The sequence below is a fragment of the Lissotriton helveticus genome, chromosome 9 (genome assembly GCF_964261635.1).
Source record: "Lissotriton helveticus chromosome 9, aLisHel1.1, whole genome shotgun sequence".
NCBI lineage: Eukaryota > Metazoa > Chordata > Amphibia > Caudata > Salamandridae > Lissotriton > Lissotriton helveticus.
In genome coordinates this window covers 595,542,567-595,570,076 of record NC_136070.1, presented here as the reverse complement: position 1 = coordinate 595,570,076, position 27,510 = coordinate 595,542,567, and the positions used below count along the sequence as shown (strand labels likewise).

General features: G+C 44.3%; 1 protein-coding gene across 1 annotated transcript in view; it reads left to right on the top strand.

The window, feature by feature from the left end:
- The window catches only part of EML3 (EMAP like 3), a 313,736-nt gene that overhangs the window by 32,345 nt on the left and 253,881 nt on the right, over positions 1-27,510 (top strand). The window contains exon 2 of the mRNA XM_078660596.1: positions 23,564-23,743. Within this exon, the coding sequence (XP_078516722.1) occupies positions 23,564-23,743 (180 nt within the window). The remainder of the gene's footprint in view (positions 1-23,563; positions 23,744-27,510) is intronic.

The window sequence follows — 27,510 nt, the reverse complement described above, 5'->3', positions numbered from 1 at the left end:
TCAGCTCCACACCACTTTGTTTTCGACCACACACGCCTTACCTGTAACCCACCCTTTCCTTGCTCTTAACCCTACTGCGTTTCTTCACCTTCACCTCAATCCTTCTTTGCTGTCAGTCACATATGCTTCTTTAACTCTGACAACACCTGTTTGCCCAACAATACCTCAATTTCAGCCATCTCACACTCAAGCCAGCAGTGCCTCACCTGTAACCTGCAAACTTGAATTTGAAAGTTCAGGGGCGGCTCTAGGCTTATGGTGGCCCTCGGCAGGGAGCGTAGGTAGGGGGCCCCCGAAGAGGGGGTCCGGGCGGGGTGGAGCGCAGATGTCAGTGAAGAGGGGGGGGGTCAGGGTGTTTGGAAGTGGAACAGAGCTGGAGGCTGCCAAATGCCTGCCAGGGGCCGCCACGCAAATATGTATCCATCCTCAGAGGATTATTATATTAAGGATATATATTGGTGTGGTGGCTCTGGGGTTTGGTGGCCCTGGGCAGGTGCAGAGCTTGCACATGCCTAAGGCCGCCCCTGGAAAGTTGCAGTGGGTTGTTTGTGGTCAATGCCTCTAAGTCCATCTTACACACTTGCTGTCAGGAGGTGGCTGAGGAGTTTCTTTTGGGGTGGTTCTGACTCACTCCAAAAATCAGGTGTTAGCAAATCGCTCATATACCATTATGCTTTCAGCTGAGAAAATATAGAGAGTTTTGCCTTATGCCCATGCAGGGTATGGCTCCTGTGCCAGCCCAGGGGCACTTACATTCTGGGTAGAACTGTAAGTAACTGGCCCACTGTGACTCCCTGTGTCGGAAAGATCTCCATAGAGATGAAAGGAAAATATTTCCTGCTACATTTTTAAGTCTGGATTTAGCAAGACGTTTTGATTTTACAAAAATCATATGTATAATGTACTTAAAGGTGCTTTCAACCAGCCCTCCTCACCCATTGGTCTGTTATTGTGTCATTCACATTTTTCTCCTGTCCACTACAGCATACAGCATGGGGCAGTGGGTCAGCCTATTCCAGCCATTGCCTAACTTCACCGTGAGTGACTGAATTCTTCCATTTCAAAAGACGCACAAAAGTAGTTCCATTAAGTGCCAGGGACTACTATGTCAAAGTGTACTTTTTGAGATTAAAAAAAACTTATTTTTGCTTTCAGCTGTTGTGGGATTGTTTTCGATCAAGAAGGGGCCAGCAGCTCCTCGAACAATAAAATGTTGCAAGAATTATGGTAAAACAAGCAAAAAGGCTGGTGGCCAACGTCAGACCCTTTGGCTTTGCCGATGCTTGTTTCAATATGTGTTTTTCTCCTATGGAGGTAATATGGTAAACCTAATAACTCAAAACGCTATCTTTCACTTGGTGATGTCACATTCCTTCTTTGGGCATTATACAGAACACCAACAACTATCTAGTCTGTTTTCCTAAAGTTCTATGTGTATTATGTGTTTACAGTGGGTATCTAACAAGCATCTGTAGTGTTCAAGTCAATACTCCCTCACCTATTTAAATACATTTTAAGTTTATAATTGTAGTATGTTCTTTACTGTAGAACACAGGTCCTCCTACACTCCAGTCTAATGGGTCCACCAAGCCTGTGCTAGGGAGTTACTGTCAGAGGCGAGGAAACTGACTAACAGTGCTAGGGGGACCATCCATTACGACGCGGTGTTTACACCGCGCTACCATTACAACGCAGGTATGACAACGCAAGTCGTTACAACGACTTGCGCTGGATGGCGCTAGAGACTAAGGTATAGTAGATTTACTATTCCATCACCTTCCCTACTGTTGCGCAGGCTGGAGTTGGAATAGTAAATCGTACTATTCCTAAGTCCAGCACCTACAGCGCAAGTCATTGTAACGGCTTGCGTTGTCATACCTGCGTTGTAATGGTAGCGCGGTGTAAACACCGCGTTGTATTGACATACATCCAGTGCTAGGGAAGGGGCCACCAACATGCCACTGGAGATAGGCGCCGATGGCCTGTGCCAGGGACGGGGTGAAGGGCTCACAGGATCAATGCCAGCCTGGATCTTCCGGGGTAACATAAGGCAGTCACTAAGTATAGGGGCATTAGGATGTAAATGCCATTCTTGTGGGGCAAGTGCCAGTGATGGAGGCCACAGGGAGTTGGTTGGTGCCAGGGGTGAGTCACACTGAAAGTCGATGCCAGCAGTGATCAGTGGGCACCAAGATTGGGGGAGCATGGGGCAGTGCCCTGCGTGGGGGACACGAGGACCAGCCGGCAAGTGTCAGGAATATGGGGGCAGGCGAGAATTTCAACCTCACATCTTCATGATACTGACCAGTGAGCTTTGGTAGTTTTATTGTGCACTTGCAAACGAAATTGGCAGGCTAGCAGTAAACACTACCCCTCGCACCTCCCCCGATGCACACACCCAGTGAGGGTGGGAGGCTGAGGGCCTCCTAGCCTTACAGAACAGTTGTTTATGCGTGATAATTGCTGCTGATGAGAAATTCTCCTCCACCACAGACGTATTATGCTCTGCTAGGGAGGGCTTGGGGCCTGCCGGCCTCCAAAACAAGACCCGCCTGTGATCCGCATGAAATAAGTCGAATTCCTGCACACACAAACTCCCTTTGTTGAGGTTTCCTGCCCAGTGTCTCACCCTCTCAAGTTACTGGCCTTGGCACAGCTGGAAAACGCTCGGCCCTGCGCTGGCAGCAGGATGGCTGCAGGTCGGCACGGATGTGAGCTGGCAGAAGGGGTGTGGGCACAGGGCTGGCAAGGCAAGGAGTGATACGAGCGGGGCTTTAAATGGGGCGGGTGTGATGGGCACCAATCAGAGCTCTGGAGCTGAGGCAGCAGTGCTTAATTTGTAAAATATTAGGTGCCAGGGCTCTGACCAGGAGGCCACTGCAGCTTGCACCACCCATCGCTGCTAAAACAACTAGTATCCATCTCTCTCGCGTGCAAGTGCGACAGTTTAGAGAATTCCAGGTCCCCAAAGCTAAAGGAATGAATGGGGAGGCAGGTAATAGTAATTTTGTATGTATATTGTATTTATAAACAACCATTGTTCAGCTCATCTCTAAATTAGATGAGCAGCACCACCACGTGGCAGACTGTCATTAGTGCGGTATGGACAATTAAGTGCCAGTGCCGAGCACCGGAAACCACCAGATCAAATTAAGCACTGTGAGGCGGAAGGTAGTGCATGTATCTCCCAGTGGTTTATAAAGATATTCAGGCTCCATGTACATCCAATCCTTGGCCTCTCTCCGAGCGCACTGATCGGTGGTCGTATATGTGCCAATTGTTCATCGTGATTCTATAGGTACACAGCTGCCAAAAACATGCATCGCTTACAGGTGAGTGGGTGGGTTGTGTGTATTGGGGAGGTGATGCCAGAAAGTGCATGCAGAAGGACAGAGTGAGAAGGCAGCGATGAAGAGGAATGGGATGAGTTGAGAGATCCAAATGGAATTCAGAAAGATTTGGGGAGTAGAAAGTCATAAGTGTCTAACAAAGTGAGGGATTGCAGAGAAAAGTAGTGTGAAAAGAAGAACTGGAGTGACTGGGACAGATTGAAGTTCACTACCTCGTCCACTGACTTTAGTGATTTTTAACAAAGTCTCATATTGGAATTATAACAAGCTCTAGCAAAGCCAATAGAAATGGCTTCTTCAAGATGTAAGTTTGTGTTATGTTTGCATGCAGTAATATAAATCTTATAGAGGAGCACCAGCAGGGGCGGCTCCTCGGCTATGGCGGAGGAGCGTCGCCCCACTGCTTTTGAGCAGTGAAAAACATTAAAATGACAATAACAGAGTTATTGTCATTTTATGTTTCATGTCCTGCAGCTTTGTGGCGGGAGGGTGGGCGGGGCTCCTCTGCTCATGGAGCAGGGCACAGCTGGAGTGGTTTGCCCACTCCTAAGTGCGCAATGACTGTTTGGGCGGCCCTCTCGGGCCGCCCAAAGGATTCATGCGCACTTCCCTGTTCTCCATGCAGGCTGCATTACACCCTGCATGGAGGACATGCCCACCCCTCGAGACCCTGGCTGAGTGCTGTGTCACAGCGCTTAGACCAATCACAACGCTGCGTTGTGATTGGCTCCATAATTTCTGTCCCACCACAGGTACGGAAAGACTACATTTCTGAGCTTCTCGCTGGAACTGGCATAGAGGTCCCTGAAAAATCAGTCTCTGTCACAAAAGCCAGTATTCTGACAAGATCCCTCCCCCAACATGTCATCAAATAGTTAAATATATAAACAGAGCAGGACACTCAGGGGCTTTGGGCCCAGATCAGATCAGATCCCAGTTACAGTATTAAAAAGACACCCAGATCTCTGGGGTAAATCTTTAGCTCCTCTATATTCTCACTATTACAAAAGAGGTACTATCCCGAGCTGATGAACGGGGCGCATCATGATACCACTACACGAAAAGGGTTGTCGAAAAGACCCCATTAACTACAGGCAACTTGCTCTTCTCAGTGCGGTTCAGAAGATCTTCACAAGGAGTATTCTGGAACATAAGAAGATATTGCTTGAGAACAAAGAGATGGTAGACACAATTGTTCTGCAATTGATAATATTCCTGCAGTACAAACTATTATAAACAACTATGTAGTTACCAGAAGCCAGATTGTCTATGCTTCTTTTATAGATTTCTCCACAGCATTTAATCATGTTGACAGACCAACATTATGGAGAAAATTGTCTGCCGTTGCCATCCCATCTAATTTATCCCGATTAATAATCTAATTTCATACGTCAACCTAGTGTAAGTTACTTCTGGGATGAAATAAAGGTTATTCATCAGTGATAACAATGGAGAATGACTTAAACCATTTTGCATATTAACTCCTCTTTAGTTTACTTTGTTGCTATATCATTTGCCAACTAGGTACTACTCACTCACTACATTTACTGTATGCAGACGGCCTAGTTATTTTGGATCTAACCCCAATAGGTATGCAACCTAACTCAGAGGTGTTAAACCAGTATGCAGTAAACAATTTACTGAAGATAATTGTTTCTAAAACAAAGATAATAGTGTTTAGGGTAGGAGACAATGTAATTGTTTTGAACTATTTGAGATGGTAAAGACATTTACATATCTTGGTAGAACCTTTTATAATGGTTTCAGTAATAAACATCGCTATAGCCAATTATGAAATAAGGCTTTTGACAATGCAAGAGCTTTAAACAACCTGTGTAAGTCTTTGGGGAAAATACATTTTAATTATTTATTGAAAGTTTATAAAACAAAACACCTCCTACTCTAAATTATGCTTTAGAATATACTCCCATCACAAATTGGTATTTCGTAAACCTTTAAGATCCTGTAAAAATTGTGTACATTAGATACTGCAATTGTTGTCCAGGTCTTGCATCTAGAATTTGGTCTCTCTAGTACTTATGTCCAGTTAATTTCTAAAGTAATCTGATGGGGCTACTGTATAATCCATGTCCCAAAAGGAACCGTGAAAGATTTTTTAAATAAGGAACTGTTTAATGAAAGTAATAATCTAGGGACTTTTTTCATCCAATGTCAATATGCACTGGATAGTGTTGGCTGTTCAAGTGAATTATTTCAAGTTGGTCTTCAGGACTGGTAGTTATTATTATTTTTGAAAAAATCTATTGCTTTATTAAGATTTTTGTTTGATGGTGACCATTGTGTAAATCTAAAAATATGCAAAACATATCCTGATCAAGTACTGATTAATCAGGTTTTAGCCTTATCTTTCATTTCCTCTTGAGCTTGACGTTACAAGATTGACACTAACATTGAGATTAGGTAAATTGCCTCTTAAAGCACTAACTGGGCAGGACTGGGCAGGACAATCTTATTACCCACATAATTGCCACCTCTGTCAAAGAGGGAAACAAGATATATAGCATGTAAAGTATAATTATCCAGCATTATGTGCACTACGGAGATTATACTTAAATTCATGACTTTTTAAGTACAAAGTAGAACCTTTCAACTACTTTATTGATTTTATGATGTCACCTCCAATCAAGCGTGTTATAATTCATTGAAATATTTTACAAGTTTTTTAAAGCTCTTTTAACTGTAAATACTTGTGCTGTGGAGATGACTCTGTACATTTTATATTGATCAATATTTATTTTTGTATCATTGATCTCTGTAGAGATGCCCATCAATGGTTAATAAACTTGACAACACTAAGCTAAAAAGTCAGTTAGGTTTAGGAACAGTTTGTGGTTAGGGTTATGGACTATTTGTTAGGGTTAGAGTAAGTTTTTTAATAGTTTTGTGCTATACTTGTTGGGCGATTATGGTGGTTTGAATTAATTGGAATGAAACTGAACCAAAACTGGCAGGAGTGGTTTTGGATTCCAGTGATGGACATGCAAGGAGTGGCCTGGTTTGAGATGCATTGGCAGTGTGGGGCATGGGTGCCAGGGCTGGGATAGCAGTAGGTGCCATAGGGAGGGCATGCTTGAGATACATCGGCAGGGTTGTCGGTGGCAGCCTGGTATCGGGCGCCTGGTTTGTCTGAGAGGGTTTATATATACCTCTCGCATTTTTGAGCGATGGTGGAGGAGTGAAGCAGAAGCTGCTGGCACACTGTGCGCATAGCATCCAACCACAAGGTAAATACACCAACTGCCAGCAAAATTAAAGTGTGTTTTTATTTTACTTCTAAGGCGCCATCTCGGCCTGCAGGAGAGGAGCAAGAACTGAAGATATATTTAGAAGGGAGTAATTACATGAAGTGACCTAAGGACAGAGGGAGGGACGGGATACAGGTGGGGAAGAAGAGACACGATTAAAAAGGGTAAGAAGAGAGGGAAGAGAGACCTGGTGGGAAAAGGAGATGGACAAAATAGTAAAGAGGAATGCAGTAGAAAAAAAGAGGCACAGATGAGAGAGAGGGCAATTGACACAGGCAGAAGATTGTAAAACTTAAGGGAAAGGTAGGAAAAGGGGAAAAGTAGTTATTTAGGGAGAGAAGTTTACGATTGGTGGATGTAAGTTAGGATATGGGTATGAGAGAGCGAGAGACAGAGTAGGATGCGGTATGTACCAAAATATCCTAGCCGCAGTATCATCTGACGCACGATTTACAGAAATATAGCCACTTTGGAATCAATATTCCAAAAGCATTACACCCAATGGCATGATATGGTAGTAAACTATATTTAGTGCACAATATTGCTGTCATACGATTGCAATTTCATGCTTTGGTGTGCCAATAGGCCAGAAAATGTAATTGCAGACGGCTGGACCATCCGATGACACTTGTTTGTGCCAAGGATGTAAGTTGACACAGCTTGGGTGCTCAGTAGACAGATGTTCAAGGCACCAATGGGCAGGGACCAGTTCCGGAAACACTCTGGAGCTGCCGGAAGTCAGGCCTGAAAATGATTTAAGAAAAACTCCTGCAGGCCAGGGATAGAGTTTGAATACTTCTGAGCTAGGTGGCTCAGATCTGGGGACAGAATAGGCAACTGTTGGGCGACTTTTAGTGACCAAATGTATTTGATTAAATTAAGGGTATTGTATAGCTGTCTACGGTTTACAAACCATAAGGAGTTGTGTTCTATCAGGTCTCACAATCGCTGACACCCCCAACATTGCTAGTCCCAGATTTATGGCAAAGGGCATATATTTCAAACCACTAAAAAAGGGCAGGGTTAGCCAAGCTCGTATCATGCAACTTTTAATCCCCTCAATAACATCACAAGATTGGCCCGTTGTCCCCGTGTGAGCCGTTCAGTAGTTTTCTATTAGATGCTGAGGGAGCTAGCTCAAGAGAGTTGTGTGGAAGCTGAAGAAGTGACTTTGAGTTGCCGGGTTCTGTGTGTTCTTGTGGCTTTATTCCTGGCCCAAAGACCAGGGTTAGCAATGGCAGTGCTAGGACTAGGAAAGAGCAAGCCAGGGTTGTAGGCAGGATGCAGAAGAGGGTTGGGGATTAAGGTGTTCAGAGTTTGAGGTCGACTTATCAATGAGTCTGATTCATTTCAAGTTTAAATGTTTCTTTTTCCCCATAATACTCTGCTGATTTTAGGCTCGCACTGCCAGTGATCTTCTGAAAGGAAGCAATCTCACTGGAATTGGAAACATTGACACATCGGTTAAACATACATCTTTGCAGTAGGTGCCTTAATCAAATGATATATGTCCCTGTGCTTCAAACCTTTGACCAATACAATGGATACAGATCTCTGAACTAGGTACATTAGGCACTGAGCTATCTCTTTTAGATAGAATCTGTGACTTGCAGGATACAAACACATTTCTGCAGCTGATATATTATCACAGCAAACAGCTTCACAATAATAAGTACCAGTGGCCACCAGATTGCTAGTGCACGTTTGCAAAATGTAAGTTTAATAGTCATTTATCTTTTTCATTTTCCTTTAAATCTCTTTTACACTCTATCCTATTTGTAGATCTGGCGTTAGCCAACACATTTTGATTTTAAAAAACTCAGCATATAGCATGGGTCACAGGTTCAGCCCACTTCAGCCATTGGCTTACCTCTTTCTAAATGACTGCATTCTGCTCTTGATCAGTGTGTACTTATACACAGAAAGTAGTCCCCTTGAACAGTTTTGCAAAACTCTTTCGCAAACAATGGCAAAGCCAAAAATTGGTAGCCAGTGCCAGTCATTTGTCAATGCTTGTTTTCTGCTATTGCTTTCATGCCACTCCTGCTTTGTCTTTCACCTGCTCTGCCTCGTACCTTTCTACAGTCATTTCATCCCAGACTTTTACTCCTTTCTTTTTTGCTGGTGCATGTGCCCGGTAAAGTGAGGAGTGGAGCAGTCTTATCTTCATGTAGCATTGGCTTTTCAACTTCAAAACTTCTCTGTGCACTGTAATAGCAATAGGCCTGAGACTAGAGTCTCAATTAGCAAAGTGCTTAAGGGAGGACCAGTGGGATGAGCCATGTTGGCATTAGACGCCCTTGACCAGTTGTAAATCCAGGGCTTTAGGCAGTGCTTAATTTATAAAATATTGGGTGTCAGGGCTCTGACCAGAAGGCCTCTGCAGCTTGCACCACCCATCGCCCCTGTCATCGCTGCCAAACCAACTAGCAACCATCTCTCTCACTTGTAAATGCGACAGTTCAGATTATTCCAGGTCCCCAAAGCAAAATAAATGGCTGGGAAGGCAGGTATTAACAATTTTAATGTATATTGTAGTCCTAAACTACAGTTGTTCTGTTCATCTCTAAATTAGATGAGCAGCGCCACCATGTGGTGGACTGTTCTAAGTATGGTGTTGACAATTAGGTGCTGGTGCCGAGCACTGGAAAGCATCGGCTCAAATTTAGCACTGGGTGGGTCACGGACCCGGAAATAATTGAAAATCGACTTTGAAACATATTCATGTCCTTGACTTTACTGGCAAAACACTTTTGAAGTTCTCAACAATTATTGTAAAAGCCCATATGGAATTTCGTGCCTGATGTACGACCATAGTAAATTGCGACTCGCAATTTGCGCTCGATTGTGAGTCACAAATTGCAAGTCGCAATTTACTATGTACTACAGTGTCAGAGACACTGATAGCGATTCCCAATGGTGTTGCAAAATGCGAGGCTCATTAATATTAATGAAGCACTCGCATTTTGCGACCCTATTGGGAATGGCTGGCCCTCCCAGGGATGGTGGCCTGCTGGGCTCAGCAGACCCCCATGTCTGGGACTGCTTTAAAATAAAGCAGCTGTTTTTTTTAATGCAGTCCGTTTGCCTTACAGGAAAACGGGATACATTTTTTTAAAAAATGAAACGTTTTCGTTTCATTTTTTAAGGGCAGGTAGTGGTCCCTAGGACCTCTGCCTGACCGTAAAAAATATTTTTAGGGCCAGTCACAAAGGGGAAGGGGTCCCCTGGGGGCCCCTTCCCATTTGCGACTCCATTACCACTCTCTTGAAGAGGGCAGTAAATTGCGAGTGTTTTGCGACCGCAATTGCGGTCCCAAAACATTTGTACATAGCTTGTGAGTCCATATTAGGAAGGGAACGCCCCTTCCTAAAAGCGAGTCGCAATACACTATTTTGCGAGTCGCAAATTATTTGCGAGTCACAAAATAGTGTAAGTACATGGCCCAGACAAAATTTGCATGTGCAAACGGGTCGCAAACCTGTTTGCGCTTGCAATTTTACATCTTACATCTGGCCCTTCATGTCATTGATGCAATCCTTGCTTACAGTTCACATGTTTTACTTCATCTTGCATTCCCTAAGATTATCTGCTTTTTCAAGAGGTTGAATTCTTTTAGTTTTGATCATGTAGCATGACTGGTGTAGAGTGCATACTTTGAACTGAGTTGCTTCCAGGTGTCTGAGTGAGCACAGGGTATGGGTGGCGGTTTACGACATCACACAACTAGGAGCTTTGAAGTCGAGGCTGAAGGCAGTGCCAGCTCCTCATAGTGCCTGGCAGTGGGTCATAAACATGCACATCAAATCATTCGCCTCGCCACAGGGCGCGTAAAGCAGTGGTCCAATATGTGCCAGTTGTAATCTTTGCAAAGTGTGATAAAGGTACACAAATGTCGAAAAATGGACAGTGACAAAGGGCAAAAAAATGCAGTGCATTCAGGTGAATACCTGGGTTGTATGCGTGGAAGCTGTGGGAGCATGGGAAGTGGAGGAGATGAAAACAAGTATGTGCAGAAGGAGAGTGTGAAAATATGATGCTGAAGAGGAAAGAGATGATGTATGATATATACAGATGGAAGATTTCAGAATTATGGGAGAAAAAGGGTGAAGTGTCTAACAGAGTGAGAGACTGCAGAAGAAAGTGGCATGAAGGGGCAAACAAGAGTGATTAAACACTTTGAAGGCCACTACCCTTTCCACAGACTTAGCAACATACAATTCACAATCTCATATTTTCGAAGTTGCAAGATTTTAAATTCTAATTATTTACAACAAAATTGTTGTTCATGTATCTGAAACTGCTAACACGCTTTGGGAAAGCGTATAGGTCCGCCTGGTTTTAGGCATCTGTGATGGTTGTTGTGTGATGTGACTGATTCAATAACAGAAAACCCACAGAGAGGCACAAAAATACTGGTCAGGAGGCATGCTGTGTGAGTCACATGATTTTTGTTGACATGTTTTAAGCCACGCCCATAACGACAAAGGCAGCGCCTCTGAAAGTATTCCCAGTTATGCTTCTTTGGCCATTCCCCCTTTTAGAGAACCCCACCCCAGACTTTTTCAGCTCAATTAAAGCACTGGATAAATCCCACTGTCACACTGATACTCCTCATATAAAATGCAACATTGGGCTGATTCAGTACATGTGCTTTTGCTGTCTGCTTCGGCTGTCATGTCTGGGGGTCAGAGTCCTGTTGCATGCCCACGAGAGACTGGATAAACATCCGCCATGCACTGCCTCTGAAGCCCTACCCTGATAGATAAACAGAGGGTAGAGCAACCTGTAGCCAGGTAGGTGAGGAGAAGGAACATTCATGACAAGGATGGAGGGTAATGTGCCACTGCTCCCAGTTCTTCTGCTTCTCAGCCTTCAGGAAAATCACAAAGATATTCACTGCTCAAGACAGAATAGAAATGGGCCTGCCAGAGTCTTCTATATACATCTAAAAAGGCAGCTTTTTGGCCTAATGCAATAATTTGGGATTGCCTCAAGGAGGTGCTCTAAAGCTGCCCTCAAGAAAGTTAATAGTTGCAAAGAGAAGGCCTAAGAACAAGTAAGAAAATAAAATGACCTAGAACAAAGATCAAAAGTATAAAATGTGTTTGGCGACTCTAGACATTAGCTAGAAAAGCTAAAGAAAACAAGAAGAGGGACTTGTGAGAAGTAATATTGAATATTAGGAAAGTTATGCATAGCAAGACATTATTATTAAGGTTTAATGTCCATATAGGAGATAAAAACAGGGTCATACACAGAAGCAAGCTTTTTGATTTTGCATTGACAATCTATGTTTAAAGGTGTTAATTTTTGGTGTTTCTGACCCATTATGAATGATCTAAGGACTAGTGTGCAAATCACAATTTAAACTTTTTTACAAAACAGATTGAACACACCAGTGACAGGTCAACCTAATTTCTGAGATTTTCTATCCTACCCAACCATTCGAGTTCTGTGAATAGTTTGCGGGATGTGCTCTCATTCCCTGTAAAAACATAGAGAAAAAGACTGAGGTGCACAAACATTTTAATAAAAAATACATGTATAAGTTAAAGAAACACAAAAATGATCTGAAAAGTCTTCCTAAGCTAAATTCTGCTGGTACATTTCCGTGGACGACTGAAGCAAGTGCAGGTTAAGCCCAGCCACTAATGGGAATAGGTTTGCAAACGAGAGCAAATGCTATGTACACCTGATTTACTAAATACCGGTTAGTTTGATTGATCCTGTAAATCTTTTCTTCGCCTCACCCCAAGCTCGGTTTGTATGCAAGGCGATAAGGTAGAGACAACTCAGGCCATCATTAAGGGGGGTCCCCTAATTCCAATAGGGCCAGTAATAGCGGTTACCAGACCCATACGAATGATGATATTTTCAGGAAAACTGAATTTCACTTTATTTTCACACAATGTTTTTTTGGTTTTTTTTTCAACACACAATGTTTTTAGCTGCTAAAAACAGCCTGTGTGAACATTTGTGGGGAAAAAGAGGATTTTATCAGGATAATTGGACCTGGAATTACCAATTCGCCTGGTAATCCTCATTTCTTAGTGGACCCTCACGGTCAAACTCATAATGTCCAGTTGCTTACTGTTAATGTTCATTACTCTGAGTCCATTCCTGCAGAACCTAAACACCAAACTTGACTTCCCTCCCCATTCCAAGATGGTCCCTGTACTCCCTGAGTACGAGTACCTCACTTCTTGGGAAGGGCTTCCTGAAATAACTAAACAAGACCGCAATCAGTAACAATGGGGAGGCGGGCGGGGACCCAGGACTGTGACGAGGAAGACATGGACTTGGAGAAATGAATATTTTCAGTAAGTGACCAGGCATTAACTCCTCGTCCATCTTCCTCTTACAGTCCTCATGTCGGAGTACGTACCTAAGCTAATTGCGGTACAAAACCAACCAACAAAAAAGTGGAAAACAGAGGAAGTTTAATGACACAAAGCATACAGAATCAGAATGCAAAAGAAACAGCAGAACTCAAAACAGCTGTACCAAAATTGGAAGAGACATCCCCACCCAGGTGTAAACGATAATGGTTCATGAACGTGTGGGGCTGAGCCTAAGTGTCAGCAAAACAAATGTCCTAAATGGAAGCCCCATTGAAGGACGCCCAGGAGGCCAAAACACCTCACTAGGAAAGACACAGGTACAGGTTGACTGCCCAAAGAATAGGAATGTGAAATGGCCAACTTAATCCAATGGGACATGGTAGAAAGGGAGGGCTTACAACTCCGCTGGGCCAAACCATGATGGGAGACAAACTAAGCATCCAACTTCCGGAAGTCTGCAGCACAATGCAATGCAAATAAACCAAAAGAGCTTGATGGAAATCCAGTGAATGCAAACCGATCTCCTCAGCAAAATCAGGAGAGGGACACAAAGTTGGCAAAACAATATCCGAATCCAAATGAAAAGAAGACACCACCTTTGGAAGAAAGGCTGGACCAGGCCTAAGCACCACCTTGTCCAGAAAAAAACTGAAGGAACGGAGGAGAGGACAGCAGGGCCCCTAGTTCTCCAACCCACCTCCCAGAAGAGATGGCCACCAGAAAGCCACTTTAGCAGAAAGAAATCGGAACTCCGCAGATTCCAATGGCTCAAAGGGAGCACCCTGCAAACCCTGAAAAACCTGGACGAGGAGGAAATGATCTGGATTGTCCCCACCAATGAAATTAACGAAGGAGGAATTTTGGCCAGTTTACCAGAAAGCTTGTAATGAGGACATCTGTGTAATGAGGATTAACATTTGCAAACTTCTGATTACCTCCTTTGTCGTGCTGATTTGCCAGTTTACTTGCCCATGAGGATATAGCCATCTGACTACTCCCTATAGTTGTAAACATAAAGGGAGTCTTTGAGACCCTGGCTAGAAATCTGCCATCCCACCAGGTGAGTACTGCCAATCATATTATGAGAACACCAACCTGCCTCTTGAGATCTAACTGCCTTATATGCTTCCACCAGTGCGGCGGATGCACACAAGGCAGAGCAGTTTTCTGAACAGGCTCCACATTTTTCGGCCAAACTCAGCAAACTTTTTTGTTTTTCAAACACGAATGTTTTTCAAAAACAAACTCCCAAAGCACAAGCCTGTTTTTGTATAACAAAAAAATCAATTGCCTTGACACACACGTTTGTCTCTCTCTGTGTGTGGGGACAGTTGATTGATTTCCATGCCTGGTACCTCCATACAGAGCTCTCCTAGTGGTCATGAGCAGAGAAATCAAGTCACTTTTACCCCCCCACTTAAACATGCGAAAACCACTAGCACCTGGTGAGCCAGTGATGGGTGTGCCACTTGGTCAGTCAGGAGTTTCCATTGGCAGAACCAGTCAATTCTTGGCAGAAGCACCGTTCTGCCAAATGCTAAACTACCCTCAAAGACACATAAATTAAACCATACACCAGAAACCAGATGCCACTAATGTGTTTTAATTTAACCATACACCAGAAACCAGATGCCACTAATGTGTTTAAATTGAAATGTTAAAAAAGTGTGTTAGCATAGTCTGGGCCCTTCTTGCAATCAATCGCCTCACTCTGAATTTGCACCCCAGTTGGCATTACAACTCAGGTGCAAATTGCATTAGGGTTTTTACGTACACAATTTTCTCTAGGTAAAATCAGAGGCAAACAACACCCATTGTCAGAAAGGGGCTCCAAAGTCTGAGTTCCAAACTCAGAGAAGCAATTTTACCCCTACTAATTACTGTACCCAGTGCTTAATTTGTAAAAGAAAGAGTGGCAGTGCTCAAACGTGTGCTCAGAAGCCTGCAACCTGTGGATGCACTAAATAGCGACTGGATGCCTTAAATCCAGCTCATTTCTCTTTAGCTCACTAGCAGATACCCTCTGCCCCTTTATCTCACTCCTGTAGCTTCCTGCTTTCTCCCTTTGTGACACTTTCTCCGTATTTCTCTTCCTCCGTCTTTCCTATTTATGTGCCTTTACCCTCTTTTGCTTTTAGTAAATATCTGATGGTAAAAATAAGTGCTGGTCTCCTTAAATAAGTGCTGGTGGGCCCCATTGGTCATCACCGGCTCAAATTGACCAGTGACTGCACCATGTGGATGAGATGTTACATGGCAGAATTATTGCGCCAAGTGTCTTCAATATTTGGAGAGAAAGCTTAAGTTGGGTAGAACCGGATTCTAACACCAACATTTCAAACTGTTGCTGCAGCACAACCCACCCTCTGCCTATAAAGCCAAAATAAATGTAGACGGTGAAGCCCATGCAGCCGCCTGGCAAAACTCTGGTTTTGGCACTCTTCCGGTCTCTGGCCAAGAAGCCAAGGCGCCTCTTTGGAGTGCTTCTGGTTAATGGCAATCAAAAGAAAACCTGTCCTCTAATATGGTTATGAAATAATTTAGTAATGATTTTAAATAATCAAAAACAATACATTTTTTTGACTTGACTTTGAATTTAGTAGATCCACCTACGTAAGGATGATATAGCTGGCCTCATGACTCTGTGATCCACCATGAGTTTACAAACACAGTGCCACATAGCGAAAGGAAGGTCTAGTAAGGTATACCACAACTGCTTGCATCACACCAAGACCCATCAAAGGCCTCTTTCCACCCCCAGAAAGTAATCTGAGATTAACACATGCACCACCACTTCTTGGTCTAAAAGAAAGAAGAGCATAATTTGGAGGGGAAAATCAGGGCCTGGACTTAGGATAAGTGGTACAAAAGGGGGTGGTGATGGACGGAGCATCTGAACCAATCAAACACTCACACCCAGTCAACAGATCTGGGTTTAATCCATCACCGTTCTTTAGCCCACTCTGCCACCCCAGTTCAGACATGGCCATATGCAAATCAGTCTGACCCTGTGCCTCATGGGAACAGTCCAGCCCGAACTGCCAAGCCATACCTTCCCTGGACCGGAAACAAGCTTCCGAGGACCGGTTTCTGACATTTCAGCCGTCTTCAGCCCGGCTTGCTTGAATCCAGTGGCAAAGTGAGCAAGGGACTCACGTCTGAGCATACCCTGCCAACTTATGGCGAACAAAGCGGTACAAAAGGGGGTGGTAATGGACGGAGCATCTGAACCAATCAAACACTCACACTAGGATAAGGGCATCAAACAGGTACGGTCTAAGTTAGAGCCGGCTTTAGTGCTGGTGGTGCCTGGTGCAACCATGTTGAAGCCCCCCCCCCATCCATAGTGGAGGTGGCCCTCAAGTCTCCATAACCTCTTTCTTTCAGATGCATTTAATTAGTTACATAGTGCCACTCATACCAGTGTAGGGTGTTAGAGCACTTTGTATCACACACACATTACACGGACACAATCAGTCATACATGTGTAATGTTACATAAGCCAGAGGACTACAAGGTGTAGGAGTGCCATGTCATCTATGCTGTTAGTCAGTATAGTTTAAGAGTGCTTGGTTAGGAGGAGCACAAACCCAGAACTGAAAACAAAACACCGTAGTTGGGGGGTTCTCTTTAATAACAAGAATCGATTTCTACCTACATGAGCCATTTTTGCTACATTAATCTATGCTCTAATCTATACTTTGCAGTGTGAATGTAGTTTTTTGATGACAGTTAATAGAAACATTCACTGTTCTTTATTAGGATTTTAACTTATAAACAGCAGGTAAACAAGCATTGGAAATGCAATAGGTCTCGCATTAGGAAAGTTTGAGCTATTGGTCTTATACATTTATTTATTTTTATTTATGTGTTGTTTTTTAAAATAGCTAAGTTAATAGCTTTGTCATTTACAATGCCAATAGTTAAAACTTTCGCAAATGTGACACCTATAGCATTTGTAATGCAACATGTTTTGTATTTACGTGACTTAGATGTATTGATATTACAATTAACAATGACTTTTATTTTTTTTAAATAATTAATACTTAAATAATTTATTTAATTTGTAATGTCAATAGCTTAAACTTTTGTAAATAACTTTCGTGAAGATTATGTTCAGTGTTTTTTAGTGTGACGAAATTCCAAGAACAGAAGTGAAATATTAACATATTTTTGTGATTTGTAATAAAGCTTGAAAACAGCTTGAAACATTGAAAGAACATATTTGAACCAGTGATGCTGTAGTTGCGCTGAGTGATGCTGTGGTTGCGCTGAGTGATGCTGTGGTTGCGCTGAGTGATGCTGTGGTTGCGCTGAGTGATGATGTGGTTGCGCTGAGTGATGCTGTGGTTGCGATGAGTGATGCTGTGGTTGCGCTGAGTGATGCTGTGGTTGCGATGAGTGATGCTGTGGTTGCGCTGAGAGATGCTGTGGTTGCGATGAGTGATGCTGTGGTTGCGCTGAGTGATGCTGTGGTTGCGCTGAGTGATGCTGTGGTTGCGCTGAGTGATGCTGTGGTTGCGCTGAGTGATGCTGTGGTTGCGCTGAGTGATGCTGTGGTTGCGCTGAGTGATGCTGGGGTGATGCTGAGTGATGATGTGGTGATGCTGAGTGGTGCTGAGTGATGCTGTGGTTGCGCTGAGTGATGCTGTGGTTGCGCTGAGTGATGCTGTGGTTGCGCTGAGTGATGCTGGGGTGATGCTGAGTGATGATGTGGTGATGCTGAGTGGTGCTGAGTGATGCTGGGGTGATGCTGAGTGATGATGTGGTGATGGTGAGTGATGCTGGGGTGATGCTGAGTGATGATGTGGTGATGCAGAGTGGTGCTGAGTGATGCTGGGGTGATGCAGAGTGATGCTGGGGTGATGCAGAGTGATGATGTGGTGATGCAGAGTGATGATGTGGTGATGCAGAGTGATGATGTGGTGATGCAGAGTGATAGTGTGGTGATGCAGAGTGATGCAGAGTGTAAAAAGAGGGAGAGGGTAAAAAGGGGGAGAGAGAGGGGCAGAGAGGAGAGAGAGGGGGAGAGAGGAGAGAGGGGGAGAGAGTAAAAAGGGGGAAAGAGAGAGGGGGAGAGAGGAGAGAGAGAGGGGGAGAGAGGAGAGAGAGGGGGAGAGAGGAGGAGAGAGGAGAGAGAGAGTGGGAGAGAGGAGAGAGAGAGGGGGAGAGAGGAGAGAGAGAGGGGGAGAGAGGAGAGAGAGAGAGGGGGAGAGAGGAGAGAGAGAGGGGGAGAGAGGAGAGAGAGAGGGGGAGAGAGGAGAGAGAGAGAGGGGGAGAGAGGAGAGAGAGAGGGGGAGACAGGGAGAGAGAGAGGGGCGGACGGGGAAAGAGAGAGGGGGAGACGGGGAGAGAGAGAGAGGGGGAGATGGGGAGAGAGGGAAGTGAGGGAAAGGGAGAGAGGGAGGGTAAGAAGAGAGGGGGAGGACGAGAGCGAAGGACGGAGGGGAGAGAGAGGGGAGGGAGGGAGGGAGAGAGAGGAGAGCAAGCAGAGGGGGAGATGGGGAGGGGGAGAAAAAGGAGAGCAGGGGGAAGGTAAAGAGAGGGAGAGAGGAGAGAGAGGGGGAGAGAGGAGAGAGAGAGAAGGAGAGGGTGAGAGGAGAGAGGAAAGTGAGGGAAAGGGAGAGAGGTAGACGGAGAGAGGGAGAGTGAGAGAGTGAGGGGAGATTGAGAGGCATTAGAAACGAGGGGCGACAGAAAATATTTATACCGGCGAACCTAAATGTAGATACAGTATGTACTCAAAGATCCAGAAGAGACAGGGCGGCGCTATACAAAATTCCGGGGAGTATCTTTGTTTGCACAGCAGCGTGGTCTGGGAACAAAATGAATTTGATTGGTCAAAACTTAAGCATGAACCTCTCAGGTGATGAAGTAAAGCACAAGTGACAAGGTGCAATGTTGATTTGGATTTATTGTTTGTCGTGTGGGCGGGCACTGCTGAGGTGACAGACAAGAAATAAGAAATTTAAGAAATGTAAGAAAGGAGGACGCGGTGAAGGAAGGACCGAGATGATTCAAGGGTCATGTTCTGAAGGTTTCGGAAATCCAGCTTCTCTGGTGACGTGGGTGGTGTGCCTTCCTCCTGGTGAATAACACGCCTTTGGATGTTGACGACTGTGGTCGGGTGAAAAATTTGGAGTACGCAGTGGGCGCACTGATGCCAGAAAAAGAAACAGCCTATCAACTGTCAGACCTTCCCAGACCTCTACCTGAATCGGTGAATTGTCTTTGAAACGTGTAAGTCCTGGATTCACAGTAAATTGGAGTGCATAGAACAGAAAGACGGTCGTGCTGTTGGATGTAGCTGGCAAACCTGGCAGGCTTCCCGTGCGTGCGCTGGTGAAGGTAGTCCCCTGGCGGAGTCGTTGGCACTCGAGAGTGATATGAAATGATGTAGCCTTGCCCCATTTCTAGGAATGTGTATAATGCCTTGTTTACAGACGCAGCCCGGCGCTGTGAGACCTATCCCCGTGGAAATGCTCAGACACCAAGTGTGCCGCCTCGTGTCTTTTTTACATCTCCTCAGCTGGTCTAGGGATTTGCATGCATGTGTAGTTAGTCTTTTTTGCAATGCCGAGTACATGCACAGCACTATGACATTTTTATTATATACAGAGGGGTACTTATTTTGTACCAATCACTGACCGATGTTAATCTAAGGGTTGTAGATGGTGGGTTGCGCATGCCTTGTTTTCATTTCCATTATAATGACAATAATCCTTTCTTTGACCCTGTGCTCAATCAACGTGGACTGTATTATAGTGAATACGAGGGGCTTAGATAAAGAAATAGGAGAGGGGAGGAGGAAGGGAAACTGGGGTAAGGAACAGCCGACGGAGGAGAACAAGACGGAGGGCATTGCTGTGGGGAGGGGGGAGGAGAAATGCGACACGGCGGGCAGGGGAGGGGGCAGAGCGGGTTGAGCGGCGATGAGGGTGTGAAGCAGCAGGGGCCTTTGAAGTGAAGCTAAGCTTCACTTCAAAGGTGTGGGAGGAGTGCGGCTGAGGGAACAGATGGCGATTTGATGATGTGCACGCGCATTTTAGGTCAATGCGCTTGCGCATTGACCTAAAAGAGCACGGGCACAGCACCAAATCGCCAGTCAATCGCCAGTCTAGGTAAAGCTTATTTAAGCCCCTATAGTCTCGCTCTGCTCAATGCGCATGCGCATTGAGAGGCGAGACCTAAAAAGGATGTCTCTTAGAAAAGCAGTAACCCACTGACCTATTTACATTATATGCACTTTGTGATCGGCATGGTACACTTTTTTTGCCGCAGGCATATTCTTTCACTGTGCTATTTTATGATCTGTCAAAAGCTCAAGTAGACAAAACTCTGATCTCTCACCAGGAAGAACATTAATCGCCCTAGTTATCTTGACATATTTATTATAGCCTAGGAATTGCTGGAGGCAAGGCAGTGGCAGCAGGCGCTTTTAATACCAAAATAAACTTCCAAACACAGCAGCCCCTGAAGTCAGCACCTGGTGCTGTGGCACCAGTTGCACCGCCCCACAGGTCCTGGTCTAAGTCCTCAAAGTCCGATATTGTTGCTACCAAAAAAGAGAACTTTATATAATTTCGACCATTGGGTACACTGAAAGACATGAGAGGCTATTTACCTGCTAGGATTTCAGTGTAATCAGCTTCTTCGTTCATTGCCCTATTTAGGGGCATATGTATCAAAAAAGTGTTTTGCGATTCTCAAATTTCGATTTTTAGAGAATTGCAATTAGAAAATCGCAAAATGCAATGTATGTAGGATTTGCAAAAATGTTTGTGAATCCTACATATTCCTTATTTCCGAATCGCAAATTGCGATTCGCAAATTAAGAATAACTTTCCATTCATTCCTATGGGCTAGGAGGCCCATAGGAATGAATGGGAAGACATTCTCAATTTGCGATTACCAATTAGAGAATCGCAAATTGAGAATGCAATTTCAAGGGTGCAAGGGTGTCATAAGGACACCCTGTTGCACCCCTGAAATGAGCATGTGTGCACATGTGACCCACATACATGCCCTGCGCGCCACATAGCACTTTGAAAAATGCCAAAAAGTGCAATTTTCGAAGAAAACGCAAATTACCACCAACTCTCTTAAGGAGAAATCGCACAACTTGGGTGCTTTCTACATCACATTTAAGGAATTCAATTTGCGATTCCTTAAATGCATTTGCAAAATAGGGAATAGCAAATTTTGCGATTCCCTATTTTGCGAGGGCCTTTTGGGATGACAAAGGTATCTCCCTGAGCTCCACAATTATATCTCATAAAGCATTAATCAGCCAACACAGTAAAAGGAACAGTTTTACTCAAGTGCAGGAGTAATGTCTTTCTTGCAACAAAAATATCCGTTATAGGAAGTAGTCCACAAATCCTGTTTTCACGGTATTCCAATATCTTTTAATGGCATTATCTTCAATCCAATTCTTTAATTCAGCCACAGCCAACACGTGTTTCGTCTGATGCTAATCTTCGCATCAACAGACTTCATCAGGGCTTAAACAGAATCTAGTCCTGCCATAGTCACTAAGTCATGGTATTCCAATTTCGAGAATAGTAATTCGTTCGACGTTGTATGCAGGGAGGATTAAAACTTGCAAGAAGTGAGGTAACTTCTTACTAGTCTCGAAATTGGAATACCATGACTTAGTGACTATGGCAGGACTAGATTCTGTTTAAGCCCTGATGAAGTCTGTTGATGCGAAGATTAGCATCAGACGAAACACGTGTTGGCTGTGGCTGAATTAAAGAATTGGATTGAAGATAATGCCATTAAAAGATATTGGAATACCGTGAAAACAGGATTTGTGGACTACTTCCTATAACGGATATTTTTGTTGCAAGAAAGACATTACTCCTGCACTTGAGTAAAACTGTTCCTTTTACTGTGTTGGCTGATTAATGCTTTATGAGATATAATTGTTGAGCTCAGGGAGATACCTTTGTCGAATTTAACTAACCCTGGAATACTGGGGTTTCTGGGGACAGTTTGGTAACCTGTCCCTTTCTCCCTTAGAGTTGACTATATATTTGAATCTTTTTGACATTGTTCTTTGCCATTAGCTGTGCGCCTGACCTTTGGCCTGGTTGCCAACATTTTTTGATTGGCCTTTTGGGATGACACATCACAAAAGGCTTTTTCCCGTTCGCAAACGGGCTGATTCTGAGAATCGCCCCGTTTGCGAACGGGAAATGGGCTTCATACATATGCCCCTTAGTGTTTGAAAATCTTTCTTTATTGCCCAACCTGTAAAGTACAGTACATGCCAACCCTCACAGAGAGATTAGACCCAACATATGCCTTCTTGAATGCCTGGTCAACCTTCCTGAATACGAGATCTGACAGAGTCATATCATTTGTGACAATTTTTTCTACCAGGTTTGACAACGTAAGATCAACCTTCACCATTCTTGGCTGGTTGCTCTCTACTCACTGAATAAGTTATCTTTTTGTTATGAATCTTGGTAGAATAAATGTCCCCAGATCATTTCAATCACCATCCAACATTGTCATGAATGACTCGAGAACTGGCAGACTTGTAGAGGTTAGATTGTCATAGCCACCCAAACAGTTATCTTTTCCCACTCTTTCTGATGGTGCTGTAAATAAATGAATATTTAATCAGACCTGAGATGGAATGTCCTTTATCCTGCCCTTCCAGACATACCTTGCCTTGGTTTATGGCTCTAATGCTTCAACTGATGGTGATCATGATCTGTTTGGAAAGCTAGGCGTGTTTCAGGCCTTAAGTCACCTCTCCTCTACAATGTGAGCAATTACTGCATGATTAATCCTGGTCTGCAGTTCTTAACTTGAATTGGGTGAAGTAGGAGATCGCACCGTCCTTTGATCTTCTTAAAGCCATCTCTTTTTCTCAGAAAAGGAGAGAGTAAGAGAGAGGAGGACAATGGGTGTCTCTTTTGAAGACACAGCACACCCCTTGGTACATTTGCATGTCCGTCCAATGAAGTTATCCTCTTACTGACATCAAACTGTACGCTAGTGCCTTTCTCCTACTAACACTCTATATTAGCAGTACTGGTGAGTGGTGTTTTCTTCGTGTTGCTGCATGGTCCAAGCCCAGTTTGGATCTCCTCCAACCCCTTGCTCTCTCCCCAGTCACATGTTCAGCAGGGACCCAGGAGATAATCTTTGCTTTTCATAACTGTGAATAACCCACAAGTCAGTCATGCTGTCAGGGCACTTTCTTCTGAAGGAAACACAGTATATAATTGGGCACACAACAACACAAGGCATATGTAGAGATCCTCTGAGTAACTGTAGGCCTTAAAGGCAGAGGGGATTTTCACAGATAATTTAAGATAAAACAGGGAGACACCCATTGTGGCACTAGGCCACACAAACATCCTGGAAAGTAAGGTGGCAAGTATCAGTGGTTAGAAGCTAATTTCTTTCATTGTTTTCTCGTACACATGCATGCACATTTGTACCCCTAAAAGTCTGGTACCATTTTATCACATGCATAAGTGTAGTGACCCCAAGGTGTAAAATACTGCCACTCTTTCCCTCAGATGCAGAGGTGAAATGTTTTCCATGCTCATAGAGTCTGTCTTTTATTTTTTTCCTTGATCAGAGAACCGAACCATTGAGGGCGGGAGCCAGGGCAGCGCGGATCATTTCGCAGCCTTGGAAAGGCGACTCCGGGTCCAGGAAGATGAGGTGACTCTGCTGAAGTCTTCCCTGGCCGATGCCTTGCGGAGGATCCACTTCTACGATGAGGAGATTCCACGACTTCAACGTCAGCTTCTGACCAGTAAGTTCAACTGGGATTGGGGTCCAATGCACAGCTGCTACGTTTCCCTTGTCCTTGCTTTACCAGTTGCTCCATTCCAAGATTTTCCATTCCAATCTTGGACTTCTATTTCTAGATTTATAATGGGATAAATAAGACTGAACATCCCAGAATGCAAAGAAAACAAGCAGGGTGAAAGCCAATAGCTCTCGCAATTTGACCTGTTGGCTTTGGCAGTATTTTTTGACAATGTTATGCAGCATAAGGAAACAGAAGTGCTAAACAAAGGAATGAAAATGACTGCAATAATGTATATGTAAGCAAGCAAACCCAAGTATCATGATGCGTTGGCAGCTTAATGTGATGACTATTTGACATGAGACTGCTGCCATTTTGTTTCTTTTTTTATTTACTACTAGCAGCCCGTCCCGACGTTGTCCGGGAGCAATTAGGCTTCAGGGCCCCCGCCCGCCCCGACGTTGTCCGTGGGTCCCCCGGAGCCTTCCTCCATATATTGCAGTATTATACCTCTATGTTTACTTTGTACGCTTTTGTAGCATCCCGTCCCGACGTTGTCCGGGAGCAATTAGGCCTCAGGGCCCCCGCCCGCCCCGACGTTGTCCGTGGGTCCCCCCGGAGCCTTCCTCCATATATTGCAGTATTATACCTCTATGTTTACTTTGTACGCTTTTGTAACCTGCACACGTAACGTTTTCCTCCTGTAATGCACCGTTTGGGTCACTTTTGTAATGCTCCGTTTGCTTCCTCTTGCTCACGATGTACGCTTTTGTAACCTGCACACGTAAGTAACTTTTTCCTCCAGTAATGCACCATTTGGCTCACTTTTGTAATGCTCCGTTTGCTTCCTCTTGCTCACGATTTTCATTTTTCCGCCGCTCCCCACTCCTAAATAAATAACCTACCTCATCCGCCGCTCACTGCTCCTCACCGCCTGTCCACCTCTCCTCACCGCCTGTCCGCCTCTCCTCACTGCCTGTCCGCCGCTCCTCACCGCCTGTCCGCCGCTCCTCACCGCCTGTCCGCCGCTCCTCACTGCTCCTCCCCGTGCCATGTCCGCCGGTCCTCCTCGCGCTCCTGGAAGCCGCTCCTCCCCGCGCTCCTCACGTCGGGCACGCACGTCGCGGCCGGCACTTCTTCCAAGGGACTACTTTTTTTTGGGTACATTTTTTTAATACGTATATTTATTACGTTTATATAGCCTATGTCCATCTGCACACCCTGGCGATTACAACGATGTATCGGGTGTGTGGATTGGCGCTGTGGTTCCCGAGTTTACCCGCCTCAAAGGTTCAAAGTTCTTCCTTTATAATAGTAGTATAGATATAGATTACAAGATTGTTCAAGCCACTTGGACGGTAAATTGAAAAAAAAAAGAATTTCAAACTTGTGCGAGCAGCCTGGCAAAGAATAGCTGATGGGCCTTCCAAGAAACTCAAATGTGTGCGTATGTGTGTGAGCGTGCACGCAACAGAGGAGTGGGCGGGAAGAAGTCAAAGCGGTGAAGCAATGGAGGAGCTCAAGGCGGGGAAATAAATAAACAAATAAATAAGAAGATAAGAAAGAGCTATGGGTAAGCAGGGTTTGAGAGTTGCAGGGAGTAACACCGAGTATGCAGAGTGGAGAATGTATTTGAGGGGAACGCAAAGCAGCACATGAGGGAGAGAGCATGACAATTCATGCACACATGGAGCCCTGAAAGAAAAAGTTAAAAGTAGCTTCCTGAATGTGAACCGCAGGAGGATACAAGCCATCCAAACAAAAGAATGTTAAAGAGGGGGAGGGATAAATGCTAGAAGAGATAGAAAGTCATTGAATAAGAAGTGAGCAAATCAGATTGACAAGAAAGCTAACCAATGGTAGTCAATGGACTACCATAAGTCAACTTTAAATGTTGGTGTGATTCACACAAGGTCTTTCTCAAACAGACAGCTAAAAGGTATCTGTAGGCAAGACATTAACATCTGAACTGGAGAAGCCAGTCAGGAGTAAACCTGGAAAACCTGTCCCAGTCTTGTGTCCGGTCTGAAGCCAGTAGTAGATATTTTTGGAAGCCTGTCCCCAAAGGATAACTACATCATAACATGACAGGAATGTACTCCCATCCAACAATAGCTTTAAAAAATGGCAAAATATAGTGAGATATCAAAAAATGAAACACACTTGCCAGTATTTGTAAAATATTCTTCCTTGACAGCTATTTGCGATGAGTAGTAGAAACGGGAAACATCCTTTACAACAAAACTTTTACCACGCAGTACCTTTACAACGCAGGAATGACAACGCAAGTCGTTACAACGACTTGCGCTGGAAGGCGCTGTAGGATAGGGAATAGTTTAATTTACTATCCAAAACCTTCCCTACTATCCACGGAGTTGGAATAGTAAATAAAACTATTCACTATCCAGCGCCCCCAACGCAAGTCGTTGTAACGACTTGCGTTGTAATACCTGCGTTGTAAAGGCATGCGTGGAAAAAGCATGCATTATAACGACATACATCCAGTAGAAACGAGTGCCATTAAAAGCACAGTGAAAGAGGAGTATTTCAGGAAATGCCTGTTAAGTGGTGTTTTGAAAGCGCTTCTGGACAATAAAATTGATGAAAAATGTATAGAACTTAAATGAAATTATACATAGAGCGTATATTTCCCGTCAAAGGCACTTCTGGGCAAATGTGTGATGAATGCTGCATTTTTATGAACATTTTACTAACAACCTTAAACAACATTGAAAGGGTTTTAAAAGTAGCTCTAAACACATTGGCACAGTTATGAGCACATGGGCATGATACATGCAAACATATTGTGCACTGCCATTCAGCACTGCACTGATTGTACTTGCCTCCTTCAGGAGAGACTTCAATGGAACAGTCAGCAGGACAGAAAGACAAGGTAGGCATAGGTTGCTGGGCGTGTATGGCACAGCTTAAGAAGTGAGTGTGGCTATATGTCCATTTACACTGGTCAAAAGGAGCTAGTACTAGCCAGGCAGGCGCCCATTCTTCATTCCGAAGTCTTCGCCCAAGTGGTCAATTTGTGCAGGTTGTTGGAGGTGAGAACACAAAACCTCATTTTTTAGGGACTTCATTTTCATCATAAGTCTTTGACCGATACCAAAAGAGGAAGGGGTACCAACTATAGAAGAGAAAGATAAGGAAAAAGTTACAAAGGGGAATATCAGGGTTGAAGAACCTGCAAGAGCAAGAAAAGAGACAGGAAGTGTAGGGTGGTGTAAGAAAGAGGCTCACGGTGTCATCAAAACCTTGGCATCCTGGGCATTCGGTAATGTTGTGCCGGCCTCCTATGAAACACCTTCGGCCCCTGCACTCATTGTTATTTTTAGAAGTGAAGCACTGCGTGGACCCCAAATCACTCACCAGGATCAGCAGTGATACATTTTGGGCAGAGATCCTCACTCTTTACTGTAGTTTAGTTGGACCATATACTTGTTTATTCTTATGGACATGGTCCTAGTGGCCTGGTCTTTCTATCCACAACATTGTGTCGCTATGTCCTCATGCCCCAGTGCCATTGATCCTGTGTACCTTTCAATGCTCTAGTCTGTGAGACTCTGTGCCTGTATCCCTATGCCCCAGTGTCAGTGTTTTCAGTGGGTTTCCCAATGTCAGTGTCATTCATAAGGCCCTTGTGTCAGTGTCCCTTTAACAGTGCCAGTAACTCAATGTCCACATGTTTCTTTGCCAGTTTGTGTCCCTGTGTCAGTGCCTCAGAGTCAATGTGCTCATATCAGCGTATGCGTCATAGCCAA